The sequence below is a fragment of the Notechis scutatus genome, chromosome 7 (assembly GCF_049901735.1).
Source record: "Notechis scutatus isolate UNSWTSFEM ecotype Mainland chromosome 7, rNotScu1.2, whole genome shotgun sequence".
Taxonomy (NCBI): domain Eukaryota; kingdom Metazoa; phylum Chordata; class Lepidosauria; order Squamata; family Elapidae; genus Notechis; species Notechis scutatus.
In genome coordinates this window covers 1,292,331-1,315,211 of record NC_142015.1, presented here as the reverse complement: position 1 = coordinate 1,315,211, position 22,881 = coordinate 1,292,331, and the positions used below count along the sequence as shown (strand labels likewise).

Genomic DNA, 22,881 nt, shown 5'->3' with positions numbered 1-22,881 from the left:
GCTTCCAGGTCGCCGAGCAGCTGCGCGCCCACGGGCGGGTCCCGCGGGGGAGGCGGGCGGCGGCCGCCTCCTCCCTCCGCTCCCGGCCGGGCAAGAGCGCGCAGAGACGGGCACCCCGCCTCGGGTTGCCCCGCTTAAGCCCCGCGAGCAGGTTGGGCTGGTGCCAAGGCATCCAAGCTGGCTCCAGGTTGAAAAGAGTGGGAAGGGACTCTTGGAGGTCATCTAGTCCAACCCCCTGCCCTAGCAGGAGAAACCCCCCGTCCCCCTCCTCCTTTCTGCGGCAGCCCCTCAAATACTGGAAGGCTGCTCTCCTGTCTCCCCTGGTGCTTTTCTTCATTAAAGTCAGATGAACAGAGTTGGAAGGGACCTTGTAGGTCATCTAGTCCAACCCTCCGCCCAAACGGGAGACCCTACACCATTTCTGACAGATGGGAGTCCAATCCTTTCTTGGAAGCCTCCAGGGATGAAGCTCCCACAACTTCTGAAATCAACTTCTGTTCCATTGGGTTGATTGTTCTTCCTGTCAGAAAGTTTCTCCTTATTTCCAGGTTGAATCTCTCCTGGTTCAGCTTCCATCCATTGTTCCTTATCTGGCCTTCAGGTGCTTTAGAAAACAGCTTGACCCCCTTCCTCCTCCTCTCTGGGGCAGCCCCTCCTCAAATATTGGAAGACGGCTCTCCTGTCTCCCCTGGTCCTTCTCTTCCCTAGACCAGCCAGGCCCGGTTCCTGCATATCTTTCAGCCTCCAGTCCCCTTCATCATCCTGGTTGCTCTTCTCTGCATTCTTTGGAGTCTCCACATCCTTTTTATAGTGTGGTGACCAAAACTGGGACCCCCACCCCAGTAACTCCTCTAAGTGCAGAAGCTGCGCTGCTGGGATCCCCCTGGGAAGGAACACACCCCCCACCCATGCAGCAAAGCCGTGTGCGTGGCTCTCGTGGGGGTTCGGCATGCCAAACCTCACGCAGTCACGCCCTTCACTACTCTGGCCAGGTCCTGGGGGTTTGCGCCCCGGGTTGTGGCCTTGCAGGTGGTTCCCTGTTCAGTTTGGAGAGCAGACTGACCAAACCATGAAGGACAGGTAGTTCTCAACCCGACTCGTTTAGTGACCAAAGTTACAAGGCACTGAAACGTGTGACTTTATTACAAACCGCTTTCCTGTAACCGTTGCAGCCTCCCCAGGACCAAAATCCAGGCGGACAACCGGTTCATGTTTATGACGGTCGCTGTGTCCCAGGGCAGTCGTGCAACCCCCCTTTGAGACACCCCCACACACACACAAGCAGTGTCGATTGGGGAAGCCAGGTTCCCTTAACGACTGTGGTGCTGTGCACTGCAGTGATTCCCTGGACAGACAAGGTAGGTCGCAAAACGGGTTTAAATCTCTTAGCTGTCTCACTTAACAGGAATGTGGGGCTCCATGGGGATGGAGAGCCTTAAAGGGCCCCAGAATGTCTTCCCCACTGCAAGGCCGGGGGATGGCTCGGCCTTATGGATAGAAGCGCAGAGGAGGGTCCTTTGCAGGAGGCAACTCATAGTTAAAGTTTCCTTCCCGTGGAAAGCAAATTCCAATGGAATAATGTAAATGGGGAAAGCCCTCCACCAGTTTAGGGGCCGTGACCCCCCCCGCTTAGAGACCTTCTGGCTTCCTTCTTCTGCAGGAAGTTAAGTCCTTTCCATTGCGAACCCCCCGGCCAACTGCTGGGAGTTGAAGTCCACCAGTCTTAAAGGAAGCACATTTGGGGAGCTGTCCTTGACTACGTCTTGGCTTTCCCATTTTAGTTGTATACTCAAATCTTTAACTGTCCTCCCAGGACTCCCTCAAGTCTTCAGGGGTGTGTGGTCAGGGTGGGGTTGTTTTTTCTTCTTCCTCCCATCCTTTTTTTTCCAGGGTGAATCCTATCCCACTTCAACTGAACATTTTGGCTAGAAAACACTTCTTGCATTCTACTTATACAATAAGGGACAATATTCGGCCAGTCCAGCCTGGGGGAGAACCGAGGCCCCTCGCCTGCCTCGCCACAAAGGGAGCTCTCAGGAAGACTTTGTATCCATAGGCAGCTCAGGAGAGACGCTTCCTGCCAGCTTGAAGCCCAGGGGCAGCCTTTTCGTGGCCCCACCTCAGCCCCCCCCCAAATAATTGGGCTTCTGCAGCACCCTCCCCTGAAAATGGCTCCCATTCCAATTCATATTTCTATTGGGATGACTGCAACCTTCCTATCTGAGCCAGAAGGGCTTGTGTGTCTAAGCATACATACCCAATTTTCTGCCACTGAAGGGGAAGGGAGATACATTTTGGATGTTGAGCGATGGGAAATTCTAGTGTGCTTATTTGGGGTATAAAATCCATGAAAATATCCTGCTTGCCATCAATTACTTTGCTAAATAATTTCATCCCAGGGAAAAAAGAAAACGTTTTTCTGGTTCCGTATTGACACACAGTATATTCTTTAATCCAGATCTCACTGTCCAAATTTGCTTCCAAAGTGTAAAAATGCCTCTCAGCCCCATAATGCCAGCTCAACTGGCCAGCGTGCTTTTAAATCACCCTTTCACCCTAAAAAAGCAGCAAGCCAACTCCTCACAACCCCAGTCAGCAAAAACGTAGCTTTACCAGAAAAGGTGACTTCCTTCTTTCAGTTTTACTCGTTCCTTGCCAGGGATTTAACTGGTGCTTTATCCTTCTAGACACTCCAATGATTCCCCCAACACACTTCGTTGTGCCAAGAACAATGGACAATACTTCTCTTTCTCTCCCCCTCCCCCAGAAAAAAAAGGGAAAGGCAAATCACACCCCAAGAAATCTGGTCAAGAAAACTGCATGGACTCAACAAAAGTCAACATTTACTTGTTTCCCAAACATATGTAGCTGAATACATCTGATTACTCCTGGATCATCTTGACCAATGCTTCTTCAAAAGGCTTTATATTTTGAAACTTGGTAGTTTTATTAAACATTCAGGCAAAAATTAATCACCTACAATTGAAATGTGGTGGGAAAGGGAATCCTATCCACAGGAGAAATGAGCAGTATAAGTCGGGAAGATATGGATCCAAGACATTGGGCAGTAATGATAAACTGTCCCGAGGCAAAATAAAAAAAGAAGTATCCTTTATTGAAAAAAAGTATTCATTTCCAAAGATTCCCATTTCAAGGTAAGCCATTAGAAGATTTTTTTCCTCCAAACATTTCTTTTTTGCAGTCATTAGCATTCTTGTTTCAACTAACAGGCTGATAAATGCTGCAAAATTCTGATTTTCATGCAGGGTTATTATGGATGGCATCTAAAGGGTTACACAGGCTCTCCACACAGAAGTTACTCTGTTTTTTAAATACCGCATTCATTTTCATACGAAAAGGATTAAAAGCTGAACAATAAAAAAAGGTTCTACAACTATTTTAGGTACTCACATAATAAAAAGGAGAAGTATTTACATGGAAATATCTACAAAAGGGTCTAAGTGCATCTGGTGCACCAAGACTGAGTATAACTGAAAGAGACCCTGGGCTACCAGCCTCGCAAAATCACATCCTTTCTCCCCCCCACCCTTTAATTTCTTACGATTCTTCTTGATCTTCAATCTTTGGGGCCAAATAATATTTCAAATGTCCCATATCTGCTATCTTGTATTCCACAACTGCAGGAGACAAAAGAGCCAAGGAAAAAGAGTTAATGGCCTGTCCGAAGCCACCAATCCAATCAAGGAAACAGACTTTGGCACCATTTCTCAGCGAGACCCGCAATGCCCCCACTTACCTAGGGGAACATCCGCAGACATACTGAGTATAACTGTAGGAGACAAAGGTGTGGCCTTGGTGAAGAAATTCAAGTATCTCAAAGCAAAAGTCAGCTGGACGGGCTCATTCATCTCTATGGATACCTGCAAAAAAACAGATGAAGGTTAAAGAACCGAGAGAAGAGGGGGAACAGTGGCAAAGGGGAAGTTTCAGCTTCCCTGCTGCCTACTTACAGCTTCCTCTTCTTTGTCAACATCGCTGGTTTGTGACAGCTTGACATTTCCACTCCCAAGTTCTCCCGTGGCGGAAAATTTGACCCCATCCTTCGTGCAGGAGATCACAACGGCGTCTCCAATGTGGCTGAGATCACGGCAGATACGTGCGAATTCAGCCGAGGGCATTTTCACCACGCAGCTGTACTCTTGTTCCTGAAAGACCATATGAAGGAATTGTAGGGCTGGCTGAGGCTCAAGGCAACACCTGGATTGCGTTTCCATTTCTCACTGGACAGAAACCAGCAGGGCCAGTAAAACAGATACAAATCAAATGGGCGCTAACGTATATCTAGTCCCCTAAGTTATGGCCATTGCAGGGACCCCAGGCACATAATCAAAATCTGGGTGCTTAGCAGTCTGCTCACATGACCACAGGTTCAACTCCTCCCTCCCAGTCCGTCCTTTTAGCCACCCTGTCGCTTGGCAAAGGGTCAAGGTTGGGCACGCCTCATCTGCAGTGGGATGAAGACAGGAGGTCAACTGGGGGGGGCTGCAGTGAGATGGAGTTGAAGAGAAGGCAACAGGACAGGAGAAGCATGAGATCCTGGCTTGTCTTTACTCAGGACTACAGAAACTGTTTTTCCCAAAATGGGACACGTTTCACCCAGTGACTGAAATTCTTATTTTAATTAGGGCCATTAAGCAAAGACTACCTATATCAAATTGGCAACATAGACAATCAGCAAGCAATTAGTAATGTTTTTTTGATTCTTGCAGCTGCTATAGACTCAGTCAAGAGACAGTAAACAAGCCAGTCTTTAACCATCCATCATAACGTTTACATTTAATGAATTCATTAATAACCTTTGAGATAAAAACTCACTTACTGGAATTCCAAGCTGTTCTACATCCAAATCCATTAATTTCATTTCATAGTCTGAAACCTTCTCCTGATCTATTCAAAAAAAACCATATAATTAACATTATTTACAAGAAAATCATTCTGACTCAATACTGTTTACTAGCCATAATCTGCAAAGCTACTTGAATACCTATTAAATAAAAGACAGCAACAAAAGCACAGAGTCTTTGATCGAGATCCGGCCACTTGGCAATGTTTGCACTTAGAACCAGTTGCCAAATGCTCTGCACTCCTGTGAAAGTCAGTGGGGAAGCTGGCAGGGAAGGTTGCTCACTCCCACCTGCCAGATTGCAGAGGGGAAAGGGCTTCTTGCCAAGGGGAGAGGAGAGGAATTCCTCCAACAGCCTGCATAATGGAAAGGTTGAACCTTTTGGGATTTAAGGTGTTTCGGCAGCTCACTGCACTCATTGAAAGTGTTGCAAATAAATCTAAATATAATCAACTTCTGGTTGGAATTACTTTTTAAAATGTTGTATATTCCAAATCGTTACACCAAAATGCACATTAGTCCAATTGTGCATGTTTGTTATTCGTATATTACATAATGGATGCTCTATTTCAGTTATAAGCTGTCATCAGTATGACATTAAACATAGTAAAAAAGTATTTTGACAGGTGTTAGCAGACTGGCAATCAATGCAACTTGTGGGCTATTCTGACACCAGAATTTATCCTACCCTCTTCTAGTTTTACAATGAACACCTACTTCTGAGAAAAAGCAGATTTAATGATTCAGTTAAACTTACTTGGTGTTTCAAATACCAAAACCAGTGTGTCAGCATTGTCTTCAGCCCTCAGGGTGATTATGTCATCATTACCAGCACACTTGAGCACTTTGGACATACTAGGAAAGAGAAAGAAATGCACATGTCATTGTTTTAATATACTGCATTATTTGGACAATACACAACATGAGACACATTGAACAAGTCACTGCAAGCCAAGAGGCTCAAGTAGGCTGTTGTCCCAAGGGATGGCAACAGCAACAGCAGTTTTTTGTGGATCCTGTTTGTAATCCAGCTGGTATTATTTAAAATCAAACACAACAGCCTAGATTTTTCCCAATTTTATTTCCTGATCCAAAAATTGGTCTTGATCCAGTCCCTATCTATGATTAACTGGTCACATAACATACTTTCTAGGGCAGAGGTCCCCAAAACTTGGTCACTTTAAGACTTGTGGACTTCAACTCCCAGAAGTCTGGAGAATTCTGGGAGTTGAAGTCCACAAGTCTTAAAGTGGCCAAGTTGGGGGACCTCTGTTCTAGGGGGACATTTAGAAAGCAGAGTCATTTCTGTTATTAGGTTACATTCTTGAGAATAAACCGGTTTTTCCCACGCTAGAAAAAAATATGATATAGAGGGGGGAGATTCATTTATTTATTTTTGCAGTTTTAGTGTAATTTTTGTTGTGGACGCAGACAGGATTCAACTGTTAGGGATCAACTGGGAAAGAAGGACCCTCCAGCAACTCTGCCAGTACAGGGACTGCAATAACTTGCGACAGGCTGCCCTTTTGTGGAGCACCAGGGCAGTCCTGAGCTAAAATTGGAAAAGGTCCAGTCCAGCTGCAAAGGCCAGGCAAACCCTGGCAAGGAGAGGGGGGTACCCCACGCCTTCTTGCGCTTGGGATTCCCCAGAGGGCTGCTTCCTCCACAGAGGAAGCTCGGCTGGGCAGGAGGAGCATTGGATCCGGAGGCCAAGAGGGACGCCGGCCCTGCCTGCCTCACTTCCCGCCTTCTTTCCTTTCCCCAAGTGGCAAAAGCCGCCATGCTGCCTCGCACAATCCCGCGCCTAAAAGACAAGCCACGCCCAGAAGGAGAGGACGACCAATCGGGCGGAAGCGCGCCGAAAGAGAGGAACCGCGGGCAGCCAATCCCCTTCCAGAACTAGAGCGCGCGAAGCCCGCTTTGACACTCCGACGCTTCCCGCCATGGCGCGAGGGGATTACGTCACAGCAACGCGACCGGCGCAGTAAATGGTTCCCGCCTTTCTTTGCGTATGAGGAGAATTCGCGCCTTAGTGGACTTCTCACTCCCCTCCGCCCCCCCCACCGGTCGCTCGGCCACTACCTGACGAGATTGACGCCCATGGCGATGTTGCGGTCGCAGCGGTAGGTGTCGAAGCCCTCGGAGCGCATGGTGAGCTGCACCAGGGAGACGTGCGACGAGTCCATGCTCTGCAGGCTGATGCCACCCGAGCCCAGGTCCCAGCAGGCCTCCGTTATGAGGTCCTTGAGAGCCTCCAGGACCTTCTTCAGCAGCGAGCCCTGAATCAACCGCGCCTCAAACATCTTGTCGGCGAGAGCGGGAAAAATTTCGCGCGAACCGCCTCGCCTGCGTCTCTTTATAAAGCCGGGCGACCGACGCCCCGCCCCACGAACATGTAGTGCGCCTGCGCGCCGAGACGTCGGCTTTTGCTCCGGCCCCCGAAGAGGCTGTCCGTAACTTAGAACCAATCAAAATGGGAGATCATTGTTGTCTCCTCCCCTCGCGGCTCTGCTGACCAATCAGAGTGCAGGGAAAGAACGGCTTTGCTGCCAGTTTCTGGAAGGGGTTTTGCCCGGACTTGTTGACCTGGGCTGCGGAGGCCGCTTCCTTCTCCAACCTGGCGCCCTCCGGATATGATGGGAAAGGACCCCTCCCCAAATATGATCAGAGGCCGCGAGGAGGGATGTCCAATCTGGGCAGGAGTGGACATTTCTTCCCCAGAACAGACCATTTTCACCTGTGCTGGATGGCCTTCAGCTGTGGATGATTGGAATTGGAATCCAATGATAGGAATTGGAATCCGACTTGGGAAAAAACTGCAAAATGCAGCTGGAAGAGACTTTTTTCTTTAAAAAAAAGGCAAATTTCCCCACTGATTTCCTCCCTGCAACCCTCCTGCAAGGAAAGTCAATGGGGAAGCCAGCAGGAAGTCAAAAGTTGCTCCCCTTCTCACTGTTTTATGACCCCCCCCCAAAGTTCATTCTGTTTCTCTGTTCAGCTAAGGAAATACCTGAAATGATGACTCAATGGGGCCCCAGATTGTCCACTTAGAAATTAGAATCTTTATGTAATTAAAGGTCCCTTTGGCATATTCTCACAAAAGTATTAAATGAATTCCGAACATCTCAATAGAAGTTGCAATACAGCAGTATGTGGAAAATAAGCACGTGGGCAAATCGCTTAGAGGGCTGGAAAGCATTGTAAAGCGGTATATAAGTCAAAGGGCTATTGCTGCTCTTTTCTGTGCTCATTCTAGAGTCTCAGCATCTATTCATATTGTAGTGACTAGAAATAGATGCGGTATCACAAGTGTGGTCTCCCCAGTGCAGTGTACATCAAAACTGTCAGTTCACATCATTCTGTTCCCAAAAGAAACCCTTCCTTAACCTGTTGAGATGCAGGTCGAGACAAGTCCTCTGGAGGGAGAACCTTCCCAGCAATTGGAGAGATATTTTGCCCAGATGGAAATTCGCAAATTGGAGAAACGCCCTTTTTGCTGTCCCAAAGGTGCTTTTTTTCGAGAGTCAACTGGACTTTGTTTTTCCTTTGAAGACATTTCACTTCTCATCCAAGAAGCTTCTTCGGCTCTGACTGGATGGTGGGGAATAGAAGGATTGATAGTCCTTGCAGACAACTTGTCATTTGAATCCTTTTAGAGGGTATTTGAGGTCACTTGGAGGTTTCTCTGTGTCCTCAGGGTCACCTGAGTAGTGCAAATGGTTCCTGTAGTCTGCAATTCTTTTTCCTTCTCTACTATTGACCTCACCCCTTTCTTAAGAGGTCTGTAGGGGGCGTGCATAAGCGCACCAACGTGCCTACCGTCCCTGTCCTATTGTTTCTTTTATTCTTTTATTTTTCTTATATGTACCCATTTCATGTATTCACAACTATGTATACACTTATACTTATTATCTTGTAAACAACTGGCAAATCAAATAAATAAATTAATAAATAAATAAATCCATTCCTACTCCCACATCATTCCAAGGGGGTTCATCCCAAATTGGATAGCTAAAAGACTATGAAGATTCTCAGCCATCCAAGTCATGTTTTTTTCTTGGAAGACGTTTTGCTTCTCACCCAAGAAGCTCCTTCAGCTCTGACTGGACGGTGGGCAATGGAAGTATTGATACACCTTGCAGACAACTGGTCGTTTGGATCCTTTTGGAGGGTCGTTGAGGCCGCTTGGAGGTTTACCTGTGTCCTCAGGACCCAGATGGCAGAGAATCGGCTTCCCTGCTGGCCTGGTTCGATGTAAACGCTCAGGCGGCTGCTGGAGACGCACGACGCCTTGACCCAGGGCCGCTCCGGCCCCTTCGCTTCAGCTAAAGCAAACCCCACCCGCGTTGGAAACGTTCCTCGGCCGAGCCTGGCTGCGCTGCTCCATTCCTGCGCTGCAAAAGCCTGCCCGTTGTGGGCCCCGCCCCCTTAGGTCGATCCGCGCCGGGATTGGCTCCTTCCCCCTAAAGTCCCGCCCCGATTCCCGGGCCCGGCTGTCAGTCTGGGCGGGGCTCCTGCTGCTGCTTTCTTGCAGAGGCGAAGCGAAGCTTAGCGCGGGCGGAGCGGCGGCCCAGGATGAGCGAGCTCAGGCAGCGGCTGGCCCAGGAGCCGGCGGGGCAGCACGACGCCGAGGGGAAGGTAGGCGAAGCGGGCGAGCGGGGATGAAAAGCGGCCGGCCAGCCAGCGAGCGGTGTCTGTATGCGGTGACGCGTGTTTCGCGCATGGGAGAGAAAAAAAAGGGGGCTTCCTGGAGCGGCGGGGGGCGCGCCTCCCTCCCTTTCTGGGGTTGCAAGGAGAGGGGCTTGCACCCCCCACCCCGGGGGGCTCGTGCAAGGCGGCTTGCAAAGAGCCCCCCCAGCCCTGCTTAGCCCCGGGCCGGAAGAGCGGCGGTCGCGGAGAGAAGGCGCGGCTCCGGGCTCTTAAAGCCACAGCGCTTGGGCTCTCTTCCTTTGCAAAGGGCCGGGGGTCGTGAGGGGGCTCCGAGCCGCTGCCCCGGCCGGCCTTGGGGAAGGCAGCCCGCGGGGGACCGGAGCGAGGCATCGCGGAGGGGCGGAACGGCAGAGGTCGGCGCGCTGCTCAGGCGCCCGCCCGCCCGCCCGTCAATCGGAATAGAGCTGGAAGAGACCTTGGAGGTCTTCTAGTCCAGCCCCTGCTCAAGCACCGTTTCAGACAAAGACCCTGTGGCGTTCCTGGCAACTGAGAGGAAAAACAACTGTTTGAGGGGCTGCCCCAAAGAGGAGGGCGTCCCATTAGTCTGCAAAGCACCAGAAGGCGAGGCAAGAAAGAATGGATGGGAACTCATCCAAGGGAGGAGAAACTTCCGAGCAGCCAGGACAATCAACCAGTGGGACAGAGCCTCCGGAAGTTGTGGGTTCACTGGAGGTTTTGAAGCAGAGACTGGACAGCCACTTGTCTCCTGCATGAGTCTGGAGTTGGACTAGAACAGGGGTCTCCAACCTTGACCAACTCTAAGACTTGTGGGACTTCAACTCCCAGAATTCCTCAGCCAGCTGGCTGAGGAATTCTGGGAGTTGAAGTCCCACAAGTCTTAGAGTTGGTCAAGGTTGGAGACCCCTGGACTCAAAGACCTCCCCAAGGTCCCTCCCAGCTTCTATTCCAACTGCGTCAAGTGGCGTCACAAAGCACCGTGCTGGTCTTGTTTCCATTGGGCCACAGTTGTCAGGTTTAAGTTTTTGCCCAACCGCTGCAGCATCTGCCTCCAGTTCTGGCCTGGATTTAGTGCAAGCGGGAAAGTCATCAGTCATCCGAACTCTCACCCAGTTCTTACAACTGTCTAGATATTCCTCAATCTGACTAGCTTTAATAGCAGCTTCCTGTCTACTACTTGATGTCTATAGAGATTCTCAGTCCTCCTGGTCATGGTTGTCCCAAAGGTGCTTTTTTTCCAAGAGGCAACTGGACTTTCTTGGTTTTTCTTTGAAGACATTTCGCTTCTCATCCAGTCAGAGCGGAAGAAGCTTCTTGGATGAGAAGCGAAATGTCTTCAAAGCAAAACCAGAAAGTCCAGTTGCCTCTGGAAAAAGCACCTTTGGGACAACCAGGACCTGGATGACTGAGAATCTCCATAGATATTTTCCTTCCCTTCCCTTCTTGTTTTTCTTTGAAGACATTTCGCTTCTCATCCAAGAAGCTACTTCAGCTTCTTAGATGAGGAATGGAAAGGGAATGGAAGCATTTATCCATCCAGTCAGAGCAGAAGAAGCTTCTTGGATGAGAAGCGAGATGTCTTCAAAGCAAAACCAGAAAGTCCAGTGGCCTCTTGGGGGGAAAAAAAGCACCTTTAGGTCTACTACTAGATGGCAAGGCCTCCCTAACACACATGCCCTCCAGCCAAACGTCTCCACCCACCGCAGCTGTTGATGAGAATGCTGAGTGTTGATGTCCACCCATCTGGAAAATGCATTGAGAAAGGTTGGATGAGGCTCAGCCTTTGTGGTGCCGGAGAACAGTGGCACAGTACTTCATCCCCTGTCGCTGCTGGTTGAAGCTTTGATGCAAGGGGTGACATGATAGCAGCGTTCCAGTATCAAAGGGGCTGCCCCAAAGAAGAGGGAGTCAAGCTATTCGCCAAAGCACCCGAAGGCAGGACAAGAAGCAACGGGTGCAAACTCAGCAAGGAGAGAAGCAACCTGGAACTAAGGAGAAATTTCCTGATAGTTAGAACAATCAACCAGTGGAACAACTCGCCTCCAGAAGTTGTGGCTGCTCCAACACTGGAAGTTTTTAAGAAGAGATTGGCCAACCATTTGCTTAAAATGGTTTAGGGTTTCCTGCCTGAGTAGCGGGTTGGACTAGAAGACCTCCAGGGTCCCTTCTAACCCTTTTATTCTGTTATATTAGATAATTTCTAACATTTGGTTCGTAGAAGCATTAAAGGCAAAGATTTCTCCTTTTTTAGTGGTTCAAGGTTGATTCAGCCTTCCGTCCTTCCCAAGTTGGTTAAATGAGGCCCCAGACAGTTGGGGGCAATAGGCTGACTTTGTAAACTGCTTAGAGAAGGCTGTAAAAGCACCTTAAAGCGGGATATAAGTCTAAGAGCTATTGCTGTTAGTGGTGTCCAAACCCAGGGGCCAATGCTCATCGCTGTTTCCTAGCCAAGGGAGCCATCGTTGTCTAACATTCCCAGGGTCGTGTGGCCAGCATGACTCAACCCCGAGGCACATGGATGAGTTGAACTTCCCACCGAAGTGGTACCTATTTATCTACTCGCCTTTGCATGCTTTTGAACTCCTAGGTGGGGAGGAGCTCGAGCAAGGAACGGGAGCTCACCCCATCCTGTGGGGCTCAGACTTGGGCCGCCAGCTTTCCAGTCAGTGACTTTAACCACACAGCCACCCCAACCTCTCTCTTCTGAGAAGCATTAGATTTTTTTTTTTTAAATGCAGAGTTGGTCCTCTCGGGTGCGTTGGAAGCAAGCCATGCTGGGTTCAGCAGGGTGTCCAACATGACCTCATGTGGCCATTAATAGCAGCTTCTGAGAATGATTTAAAAACCGCTTTGGTGTTATGATCAAGCTCGTTTAAACGATGATTCAACTGTAATTATTCCAGCGTTTCTACTCTGTAGAGCAACCTTCTGCAACTCGGTGCCCTCCAGGTCTTTGAAAGACCCTAAGCTGGCTGGGGAGTATGGGAATTGAAGTCTAGTGCATTCAGAGGCTCGGGAAGAAAGAGAGTAAAGGGAAAGAGTTTGGAGAAACATTAATATGTGCAGATGCTGTATGAAGGCAAGGCATGGAGTGAATATTTAGTGAAAGAAGTGAAATGGCTGTATAGAGTTACCACGATTGAACTCAAAGTTTCTGTTGCTAAGTGAGACATTTTGTACATGGGCTCCATTTTACGACCTTTCTTGCCACCGTTGTTAAGTGAATCACTGCAGTTATTACGGTTGTAACCCGGTTGCAAAGTGAGTCTGTCTTCTCTTTTTACTTTGCTTGTCAATAAGGGATCATAAGTATGAACCATCTGAATTTTGATCACAGGAGCCACTTCCTCCCCAATAATTCAAAATAGAAGAAGGTTGGGTGCCAAACAAAAAATTCGCCTTTAGGTTAAAGTACTATAAATTAGTGATTTGTCCTAGATGTGTGTAAATCTCGTCTTCCTGGTTGTGTATGTTGTCTGCTTCTCTTCCCAGGATCAGGGAGAAGCAACAGGCACACCTTTTGGCAATTCTCCTAAAATCTCTTCCAAGCAAGGGCATCTGGGACTTGCTTAGAGTCATTTCCACACATTTCCAAGCTCCGGGCTTAAAAAGCTCCATTCGCAGAAAACTGGTCCTGGGGGGTTTAATATAAAGTGGCAGTAATGATTTGGGGTGGTTGCAGAAGAGAAAAGTGCTTAAGTGGACATGTCTTCTCCCTCTGGGGTTTTGCTGAAGTGTTATTACTCAGATAAAGGAGAATATTTGCAGCTCAGAGTTGAAACGAGCTGTTCTCTGAGCTTGGTTGTTTTCAGACAAGGCATTTCACCACCTAACAAGGGGCCCTCATCAGTGCTGCTATGGTGTGGGGTTTGCTCTCAATTTATATTCCAGTGGCTTGCCCTGTTGGTTGGAGTGGTCTTGCTGGTTTTGTTGTTGTTATTGTTGTTTCATTTCGTTCCCCTGCTTCAAACTAAGGTTCAAGCAAGGATGGAGAATAATCTTTCTGTCCTGCATCGTGTTATTTATTGATTGAATAAGAAACAGTTCAGGACATCTAGATTAGGTGGAATGGCTGGATGCAATCAAGTGATTTATTTAAGAAGACCAGCAACTCAGGGCATCTAGATTACTTGCAACCAGTGGTCTTTGTCTGTCTATCTGCCTGTCTGTTTATCCTATGTCTGTCTGCCTGCCTACCCTCTACATCCCTACCTATCGCATTATACGCAACGTTAGATACCAGCCACATTCTTGGTTTCTGTGACTTGCTCCTGAGTGGCCTCCATTCACCATGTGCAGTGTGCCAGAAAGAATCTTGTTTCCTTGGATTCTGCTTCCTGTAAGTGCCAGAAAGGGCATTCATTGTTGTTGTTCTGATTTTTAATTCAAGTTGGAAAATGCTGGGCTTAAAAACCGGGAAGCCAAGAAGAGGAAATGTGTGCAGTTCAGAAAAGAAGGCTGAGGATGGGATAAAACTGAGCCAGCTACAGCAGGGCTCTTCAAACTGGACGACTTTAAAGACTTGTGGGCTTCCAACTCCTAGAATTCCTCCTCCAGTCATGTTAGCTCAGGGATTCTGGGAGTTGAAGTCCACACGTCTCAGACTTGCCAAGTTTGAACAGCCTTGCCTTGAACCAAGATAATCCTTGCCTGTTATTCCCTCTCTGAGAAGACCTATGGCAGTAACACACCCATGTATCTTGCAACCAGTAGTGTGAACATGTCAAGTAAGAGCAGGCAAATGCCAACATTTGGAAATGGGCTGTAATTCAGTTCTGGCTTGGAACAAAAACCCCTCTATCCCCCTGAAACAATTCCCCAAATTTGATGCTAAAACAAAAAGGGGGTAGGAAATGCTTTATTCCGGTATTTCTTTCTTTCTTTCTTTCTTTTTTTTGGAGTTCTGCAAGAAGGGGCATCTTACTAATCTCCAGGCAAATCTTGGCATACATTACTTTAAGCCAGGACGCTTCTTCCTGTTCAGTGGAGCCTGAGAGAAATCCCTGCCTCAAGAGGTTTGCAATCCTGAAATAGGCCAAGAAGAGAAAGTCACCTTTAGCAAGGAATAAAAGATGAGCGACCGCTTGAGGCTTTATTCTGGTGTGATTGTATAACAGGGTAGATTTTTGCCTCTTATTTTATTTGCAGGATTGTTTTTAAAAATGTTTTTTTCTTATTAAAGATAGAGAAGACAGTTTTCCTTTGATTTCCCCCCCCCCTCATTTTACAATGCAAAATATAACCCCATTTTAGGTTTTTCCTGTTGACTTCTGCAAGTAGGATCTTGCCCACTGAGTGCATTCTAGGGAATGCTTTTCCTTTTATGGAAAAGCATCCTTCTACTACTTGCCCTTTGTGTGTGTGTGTGTGTGTGTGTGTGTGTGTGTGTGTGTTCACGAGCATGCCCATCCGTTTCTGTATGTGTTGTTAAAATAAACTCACAGGAACTCAAGCTTTTTTCCTTTCCATGAGCCGTGCACACTTGAGTTTTTACACTTGGCAAATGCCTGCTAATCAGACAGGATGCAGCAAAAAAATGGAAGACGTACCAAAACACCTTTTTCCTTCCTTTGCTTAGAAGATCATTAGCAAGAGAGAGGATGTTTGGAAACCAAGAATAGCTCATTCCTGAGCTGTCAGGCTAATGGCTTCATTTTAGTGGGTTAATAGGCTGGCATTTCAGAAATATCATTGCCTCCGTTGCGAATTCCCCTCCAGAATATGAGTAGCTATTTGGATTATGGAAGGGTTGAATCCGTTAATCAGAATAGAGCTAGAAGGGACTTTGGGGGTCTTCTAGTCCAGCCCACTACTCCAGCAGGAGAATCTATAACATCCCAGCCAAACGGTTGTCCAGTCTCTTCTTAAAAACCTCCACTGATGAAGCACCACAACTTCTGGTGGCAAGCTGTCCCACTGGTTAATTGTCCTCATTGTTAGGAAGTGTCTCCTTAATTCCAGGTTGCTTCTCTCCTTGATTAGTTTCCATCCGTTGTTTCTTGTCCTGCCCTCTGGTGCTTTGGAGAATAAGTTGAGCCCCCTCTTCTTTGGGGCAGCCACTCAAATACTGGAACACTCCTGTCATGTCCCCCAAATTCTTCTTTTCTTCTTCTCTAGGTTAACCAAACCCAAATCCTGCAGCCATTCTTCATATAGTTTAGCCTCCAGGCCCTTAGTCATCTTAGTTGCTCTTCTATGCACTTTTCCCAAAGTCTCAACATCTTTGTTGTAACGTGGTGACCAAAACTGGTTGCAGCATTCGAGGTGTGGCCTTACTAAGGCTTTACAAAGCGGTCCTAACACTTCACATGATTTTGAATCTGTGCCTCTGTTTATATAGATTCACAGGAGGAAGCTCAGGGCTCATGCGGAGGAGGTGTCTCAACCTGATACTACTTGTTAAGCAATGCTACCTTGTGATCTTGTGAGGCTTGCGGGCTGGTTTACACTGCTGGCCTCTCGGTTTAGCAACCCAGCACCTTGATACTTTAGCAGAAGTTTATCTGGAACAATGAAGGTGGTGAAAGGTCTGGAGGCTAAAACGTATGAAGAACGGTTGCAGGAACTGGGTATGTCTAAATAATGGAGTAAGGAGGAGTAAGGGTGACAAGATAGCCATGTTCCAATATCTCAGGGGCTGCCCCAAAGAAGAGGAAGGGGTCAAGCTATTCCCCAAAGCCCCCTGAAGGCAGGACAAGAAGCAATGGGTGGAATCCAATCAAGGAGAGAAGCAACCTAGAACTAAGGAGAAAACTTTCTGATGGTGAGAACAATAAATCAATGGAATGGCTTCTGTGCTGCCCAGCCAGTATATGGGAATTGGGATAGTTAGTTAGGAATTGGGAGCTGTCCCCTTAAGGGAATGCATCATGGTAAATGTAGTTAAGGTATCCTGGGAAATGTAGTCCATGTCATGTGGTCACATCTGTAATCCTGATTGGTCACTGAATGGACCCCAGCTTCGTGCTAGCGCTTCTCCTTTGGCTCCACTACTATGGGATGAAATAGGAGATGAGAGATTACTATCATTTTACACTATGATTTCAGCTATGCAAAGAATTGGACATTAGATGCATCTCGACATAACTGTGGGTTACCTTGAGGATACCTAATATAATCCAATAAAAGAAACTTTGTATGGAAGAATTTGTAGAGTTGTCTGTCTTTATATTCAACAATTGAATCAAAGGACAGAATAACTGCCCTCTAGAAGTTGAGGTTTTTAAGAAAAGACTAGACAGCCACTTCTCTGAAATGGTATAAGGTCTCCTGCTTAAGCAAGGGGTTGGACTAGAAGACCTCTAAGGTCCCTTCCAACTCTTATTATTTTCCTCCCAAACTAGGACATCTCAATGGCTATCCCTCAATAGGTGGAAATGGGCCATCTGGAGAGGTCCAGATGGTGCTGTGGTGGCTAGATGTTAAGGGACAGCATCCAGAATTGGTGGGTTTTGCCTTGTTACGTGTGTACTGTGTGGTTGTATCGCCAACTCCCAGATAACATTATTGCTTTAGAAACGATAAGCTCTCGTTGCCTTTTGGAGGAGGACAGCGGGCATTTGCAGTTGAGTTATTATTTCGTACGGCGTTACAGCCGTAGAGTGTAAACTTCACCCAAAGGAGCATGTAAAACATGCATCAAAAATATAAAACGCCAGTGAATTATTATAAAAATACACAGGACGAGCAATAAATTATGAATAGAATTAAATGGAATGCAATGTAGACTTAACCGCCTCATGGTGCACTCCGGCTAAATAATCGACACACTCCGGCTGCTGGACTTCACAAGGATTTCCCAGCTAGAAGAAGCAGCCTGAATACTGGGGAAAAAATGGTGAATTATGCCAAGTATCCATAAAGCACCAGGTTGGGGAATCCTGGATCTCAAGTCTTGGCTCAACCAACCGTTCCTGCCCTTGGTTTGGGTTCTCTGCAGCTGCATGACTGATGACTAACAGCCCAGGAACGCCAATCGGAAGGGAGGTCACTCCAGTATTTTAAGCCTGAAATAAATGGGAGGGAAAAAGGGTACCATCCTTGGAGCCAGGCCATCGATGAACATTGGATAACACCATAAGATTGCAGGCAGAGTGACCCTTGTGATGTGGCCGTCAGCGTTCCAGTGAAACTCCCCATTTCATTCAGCACTCAGAAACCAAGTTCATCCAAGTAAGAATTTATTAAGGAAGTCATACCAGCACATCTGGGAAAACCAAAATCTGAGAATTCCGAGGTTTCCCCTTCCCAATTGAGAATTCAAAAACCCATCATCCCCTGCACCCACTGGCCCATCCCACGGCCCAAGGAAATCTTCGTCCCAACTGGAGACATTCCTCCAGACCAAGGGTCTTCCAACTTGGCAAGTTTAAGACTTGTGGACTTCCACTCCCAGAATTCCTGAGCTAACCTGACTGGAGGAGGAGGGATTCTGGGAGTGGAAGTCCACAAATCGTAAAGTCACCCACCCTCTCCATTTCCAGGTGCAGGGTAACTTGTCCTTGACTTGATGAGAAAAAATGTTGTTACCTCTAATCTTCCACCTCTCTATGAAATCCCCCCTCCCACATTCCCAGGCACTAAGATTTTGAAGCTTCTAAGTACAATATGGCTTCCAAAACTGACAGTGGCTGTGTTTGGTGCCCCTTCCCAGAATGAGTCCAGCGTGTCCATATTTAGGTCATTCTTGTCAAAGGTCTCCATCAGACCGACCCCTCCCAGGTTGAGGCAAACCCCTCTCTGATAAGATAAAGACATTCCACCTCTCTGGTTCTCCCCATTGGACTGAGAATGCCCTGCTTTCGGTCTTGGGCTATGCTTAGCCTTTAGACAAAAATACAGATAGTCCACAACTTACAACAGTTCAATTAGTCACTGTTCAAAGTTATAACTCAAGTCATTGAAAAAAGTGACCTTTGACCGTTTTTTATGACCATTGCAGGATTTCCAGGCTCATGTGATCGAAATTCAAATGCATAAACATGAATCAGCTGCAGGATCTCGAGGTCTTGGTTATCCACGGTATTCTCAGGAACTTTCACCCATAAACATATAATTATGGACATGCCTATATCACATCTGTATCAATGGCTTCAAACTTGGACATGTTTGTCAGGGGACTGGAGGCTAAAACAAACGATGAACGGTTGCAGGAACTGGGCCTGGCCAGTCTCGCGAAGAGAAGGACCAGGGGAGACAGGAGAGCATCTTCCAATATTGGAGGGGCTGCCAAAGAGAGGAGGGGGTCAAGCTATTTTCCAAGGCACCTGAAGTCCAGACAAGGAATAATGGATGGAAACTGATCAAGGAGAGATTCAACCTGGAAATAAGGAGGAATTTTCTGACGGTGAGAACAATCAACCAATGGAACAGAAGTTGCCTTCGGAAGTTGTGAGAGCTTCATCCCTGGAGGCTTTGAAGAAGAGACTGGACTGCCATCTGTCAGAAATGGTGTAGGGTCTCCTGCTTGGGTGGGGGGTTGGAATAGATGACCTACAAGGCCCCTTCCACCTCTGTTAATCTGTAAATGAATATGTTCATGTTCGAGGCCAACGGTTCATCTGGATCACTTTCACTTCCAACCAACTGCTGATCAAAGCTCAGTGCTTAAGGCAATTTTAATCCATTTTTTAAAATCCTACCTTGCCATGACGGCTAATACGGACAAGCTTGATTTGGCCTACTAGGGTTGGAGGATGGTGAGTGTAGATGTAGTGGAAGTACAGGTAGTGCTCTGCTTGCAACAGTTCGCTTAGTGACCAAAGTTACAATCGAAGGCACTGAAAGGAGTGGCTTACGACCATTTTTCACACTTGCGACCATTGTAGCATCTCCACGGCCACCTGATTCAAAATTCAAATGCTTGAGAACTGTCTCATTTATGGTCGCAGTGTCATAAAACAGGGCAAAACTCACTGCATGAATGTCTCCCTTAGCCATACCAGTTGTGGTCGTTAGTGGAGGGCCAGCTGTGGAGGAAGCTACCCTGCTTCGTGTTTGCCTGCCAGCCCAGTTTTTTGCAAGGAGCGCAAGGAAATCTGGCATGTCATTGTACATGAGAGAGAGAGAGAGAGAGAGAGCAGGAGGCGGTTGCTATGGAAACCATCCAGGTTGGACCATTATGGAGCATCTCACTGGCCTTTCCAGGCAGCTGCACAAACCAGGGATTGGCGGAGGAGGAGATGGAAGGAGGGCCGGTTAGCTGGCATTTTGATTTCTGGGTTGCTTATATTGTGGATTTCCTTCTCCCCTGTCCACACTTAAAGCACATTGCTGTATAATTATCAGTGCTGTCAGAATACATCCGGCCAGGAGATGCTCTGCAATTACATCCCCTCTCAGTCTGGCCCTACTCAGACCTACATCAGCCTGAGCAAAGCAAATAAGCTGCACAAAGCTGTGCTTGGTGTTTCTGGCTGCAGGAAGTTCCTGCCCAAACTATTCCTGCCATCCATCTACTTACTGTTTTTCTTGTCTTTCTCTGCATCTGTGTTTTAAGAAATATTTAAGGTTGATTCTCTGGTGGCAAATGAATGAAAAATGTGTGTAAATCAAAATGTGACGTTTATGATTGTGTGTTCGTATGGTAAAGAAGCAAAAACAAAACAGACATTATTTATAATGTGACCTTAACTGGGGCCAAGTGCAATCAGAATTGAAAAATAAAAATGAAACTACAATTAAGATGACACTAAAGCAATCCAAACCGGATACACGCTGGGATTTATTTGCAATCATGGTTAAAAAAAAAAAAAAAAAGGATAATTCTTATGCTTTGCACCCAGCCCACCTCCCAGAGAAGAAAATGTTCTGTTTGGCCTTTGAACAATTTGCCTTGACCCATTATTTTTTCCTGTTTTTGTTTTTATTTACCCTGCTCTTTAGTAAAATTTCCAGCAAGCTAAAGAGCCTAGGAACAAATAGACTTTTACTTGGCAGGCAGCCTTGAATTGCTTCCGCTGTCCATCCCAAGTTGCTGGAAAACCCTTCCTGTGTCTTACCTTGCAGGAGTCGGAGCTGGAAAACAAGCTTGATGGAGGAGAAACTGCATCGGATAGTGAGAATAAATCGGAGGCCGCCCCTCCCTCTTCGGCCGACGATACCCCTGAGGTCCTCAACAGAGCACTCTCCCACCTGTCCTCAAGGTACCGTTGTCAGGGTTCCTCGTAATACACCCATAGCAAACAGAATTCCAAGGCAAGTAAGTTCCTCAAAGAACAAGTTTATTGGACATATCGTATTGGCACAGACTGGTGAAAACCGATTCTGAATATTCCCACAGTTTTCACCTAATTAAAAATGAAATTTTCTCCCCTTTCCCCCCAAAAATCAGTCACACAGTCCAATCAGGGTCCTGTCTGGTTGCTTGGTAACATTGCTCCTCCTCTCTCCTGCCACCTGTGGGATGTCCTTGGTTCTCAAGAGAAAGTTTTTTGTTTTGGCTACAAATCCCAGCTATCTCTATTCCTCCCTACCTATTCCTCAGCTCCAGCATGGCAGCACCAAAGCCTCAAAATGGCCTCGGTCAGGTCATTCTTCAGGGTTGACAATCGTGATACCAAAATATCCTTGTGCGTTGGGAGGAGGGGGGGTTACTATGAATTGGCTTTACCTGGTGGACCATCCTGTGGAGGAGGAGCTGGTGCCAAAGTGGCGGTAGCACAACTGCCAATATCATCCCCCTCTTGCCGTGTGACATTGGGTTTCAGGAGTTCTCCCAGGTGAGTTCTGACCCATTTCCTGCCCCTTCACTACAGGCTAAGGTCAGGATGGATGGCTTTCCTGGATGTCTTCATTCAGACATTGGCAGAAAACTTGTCTCCTCGCTATCAAACCCAACGTAGAATAACTAATGTGCTTGGTTTGCTTTATAGCTTACTCTGTGCTGCAAATAACAACCAGTTGTAGTTTATTTGGTAACCATCATTAAGCAAACCAGGCTTTGTGAAGGCAGGTTGGGGGAGGGGCTTTCCCATGGGGGAAAACAAGCAACTTCAGGTGATTTGAACCCCAAATTGGTCGTTCAGTATATTTGGGATTGTCTGGTTATTACACCATCGCTTAAAAAGTTTGTTCCTTAGCAATATGTGCCCCACATTCTCAATTCAATTCAAACCTTTATTGTTGGTGCGCAACATGTGTACTATGAGATTGGCTGAGCCTCCTAAACCGGGATTCTCAACATGGTTCCACTCCGGATGTCGTGGATGTTGGGATTCCCAGGTCAAGGACCCACAGGCCAAGCAAATGCTGCTTGGGTGTAATCTAGCCATGCCCTACCTAACTTTGGAAAAGCCCGTCGGAATCTCTTCCCAAGGTTCAGCTGATCCCTTGCCGATCTGCTCCTGCCTTCTCTGGGTTGGAAACTTGGACTGCCTGTCCTTCATTGACGAGGATGTCTGTGTCTTCATAAATATTCAGGAAGACCTAAAGATAATTTAAATGCAGTTCAATTGGCATTTAAAGGCTGCTTGCCGGGTGGCTTCACGTTTATCTGCTGGGCTCAGCAGCTCAGATCCTTCCATCCTATCTTGAGCAGCATTTAGTCCCTGAGCTTTTGCAGGGAGACCCTCAAGGGACCCTCGTGTTCTGGCAGGAGATGCTTGTGCTAGAAGTGAAATTCCACTCAGGCATCATCACAAAATCTCCAGAGCCATAAAGTTCTTGCAAACTCGAAATGTGGCACATAGGTTCCTCTGGGCTTCTAGGGGCTCACTAAGAAAGGATTGTTCGAAATGACCATCAGAGCATATAGAGTATTTCCTATATTATTATTATTATTATTATTATTAACACGCTCTGATGCTAAGGAGTTCTACTCCCCCTCCCCACCTGGAAAGAAACCTGTTCCAAATGCAAAACACAAGCAGAGGAGTTTCAGCTTCACAGCACCAAGCAGCTTTAGTACAGAACAGTTGAGTTAAGCCATGCCCAGGCTCCTTGCTCACACAGCAAATACTCTTTCAGTTTCCAAACAGCCCTCAACTCTCTCACAGACTGACAGGATGCTAGCCAGATGAATACTGGTGGATGCTGGTAGGCAAAGGCAGAATTTGCACCTCCCCCCCCTTATTTTCCTTTCCAAATCGAGCTAGTTATTTGATAACAAAAATCTCCTGACTTTCAGTTTTATTGTTCGTAGACGTTAAAAGAAAAAAAAACAGACAAGGAGGGACGGATTGTAGCCGTTGGTTGTGCTGTTGAAACCAGAGCTCTCCAGAGTTCAAACTTGACTCGTCCTCTCTTGCAGATGGAAGAACTGGTGGGTGAGGGGCATCCTGACATTGGCCATGATTGTCTTCTTCTTCATCATCATCTACTTGGGGCCCATGGTGTTGATGATGATTGTA

The 22,881-nt window shown here is 47.1% G+C and overlaps 2 protein-coding genes across 3 annotated transcripts in view; one reads left to right on the top strand and one right to left on the bottom strand.

Annotated features, from left to right (window-relative positions):
* Positions 1–3,090: 3,090 nt before the first annotated feature.
* On the bottom strand, positions 3,091–7,272 carry PCNA (proliferating cell nuclear antigen). Its single transcript, XM_026689390.2, has 6 exons — positions 6,947–7,272; positions 5,622–5,719; positions 4,841–4,908; positions 3,972–4,166; positions 3,758–3,881; positions 3,091–3,638 (listed from the first exon to the last, which is right to left on the bottom strand). Exons 1-6 carry the CDS (start codon positions 7,165–7,167, stop codon positions 3,559–3,561), a joined length of 786 nt encoding a protein of 261 aa, XP_026545175.1. The 5' UTR covers positions 7,168–7,272; the 3' UTR covers positions 3,091–3,558.
* A 2,082-nt stretch (positions 7,273–9,354) lies between these two features.
* The window catches only part of CDS2 (CDP-diacylglycerol synthase 2), a 30,709-nt gene continuing 17,182 nt past the window's right edge, over positions 9,355–22,881 (top strand). For both annotated transcript variants that reach the window (XM_087969596.1, XM_087969597.1), the window contains exons 1-3: positions 9,355–9,502; positions 20,540–20,676; positions 22,782–22,878. In XM_087969596.1, coding sequence (XP_087825722.1) covers positions 9,440–9,502; positions 20,540–20,676; positions 22,782–22,878 — 297 coding nt within the window. In that variant the 5' untranslated portion in view covers positions 9,355–9,439. The remainder of the gene's footprint in view (positions 9,503–20,539; positions 20,677–22,781; positions 22,879–22,881) is intronic.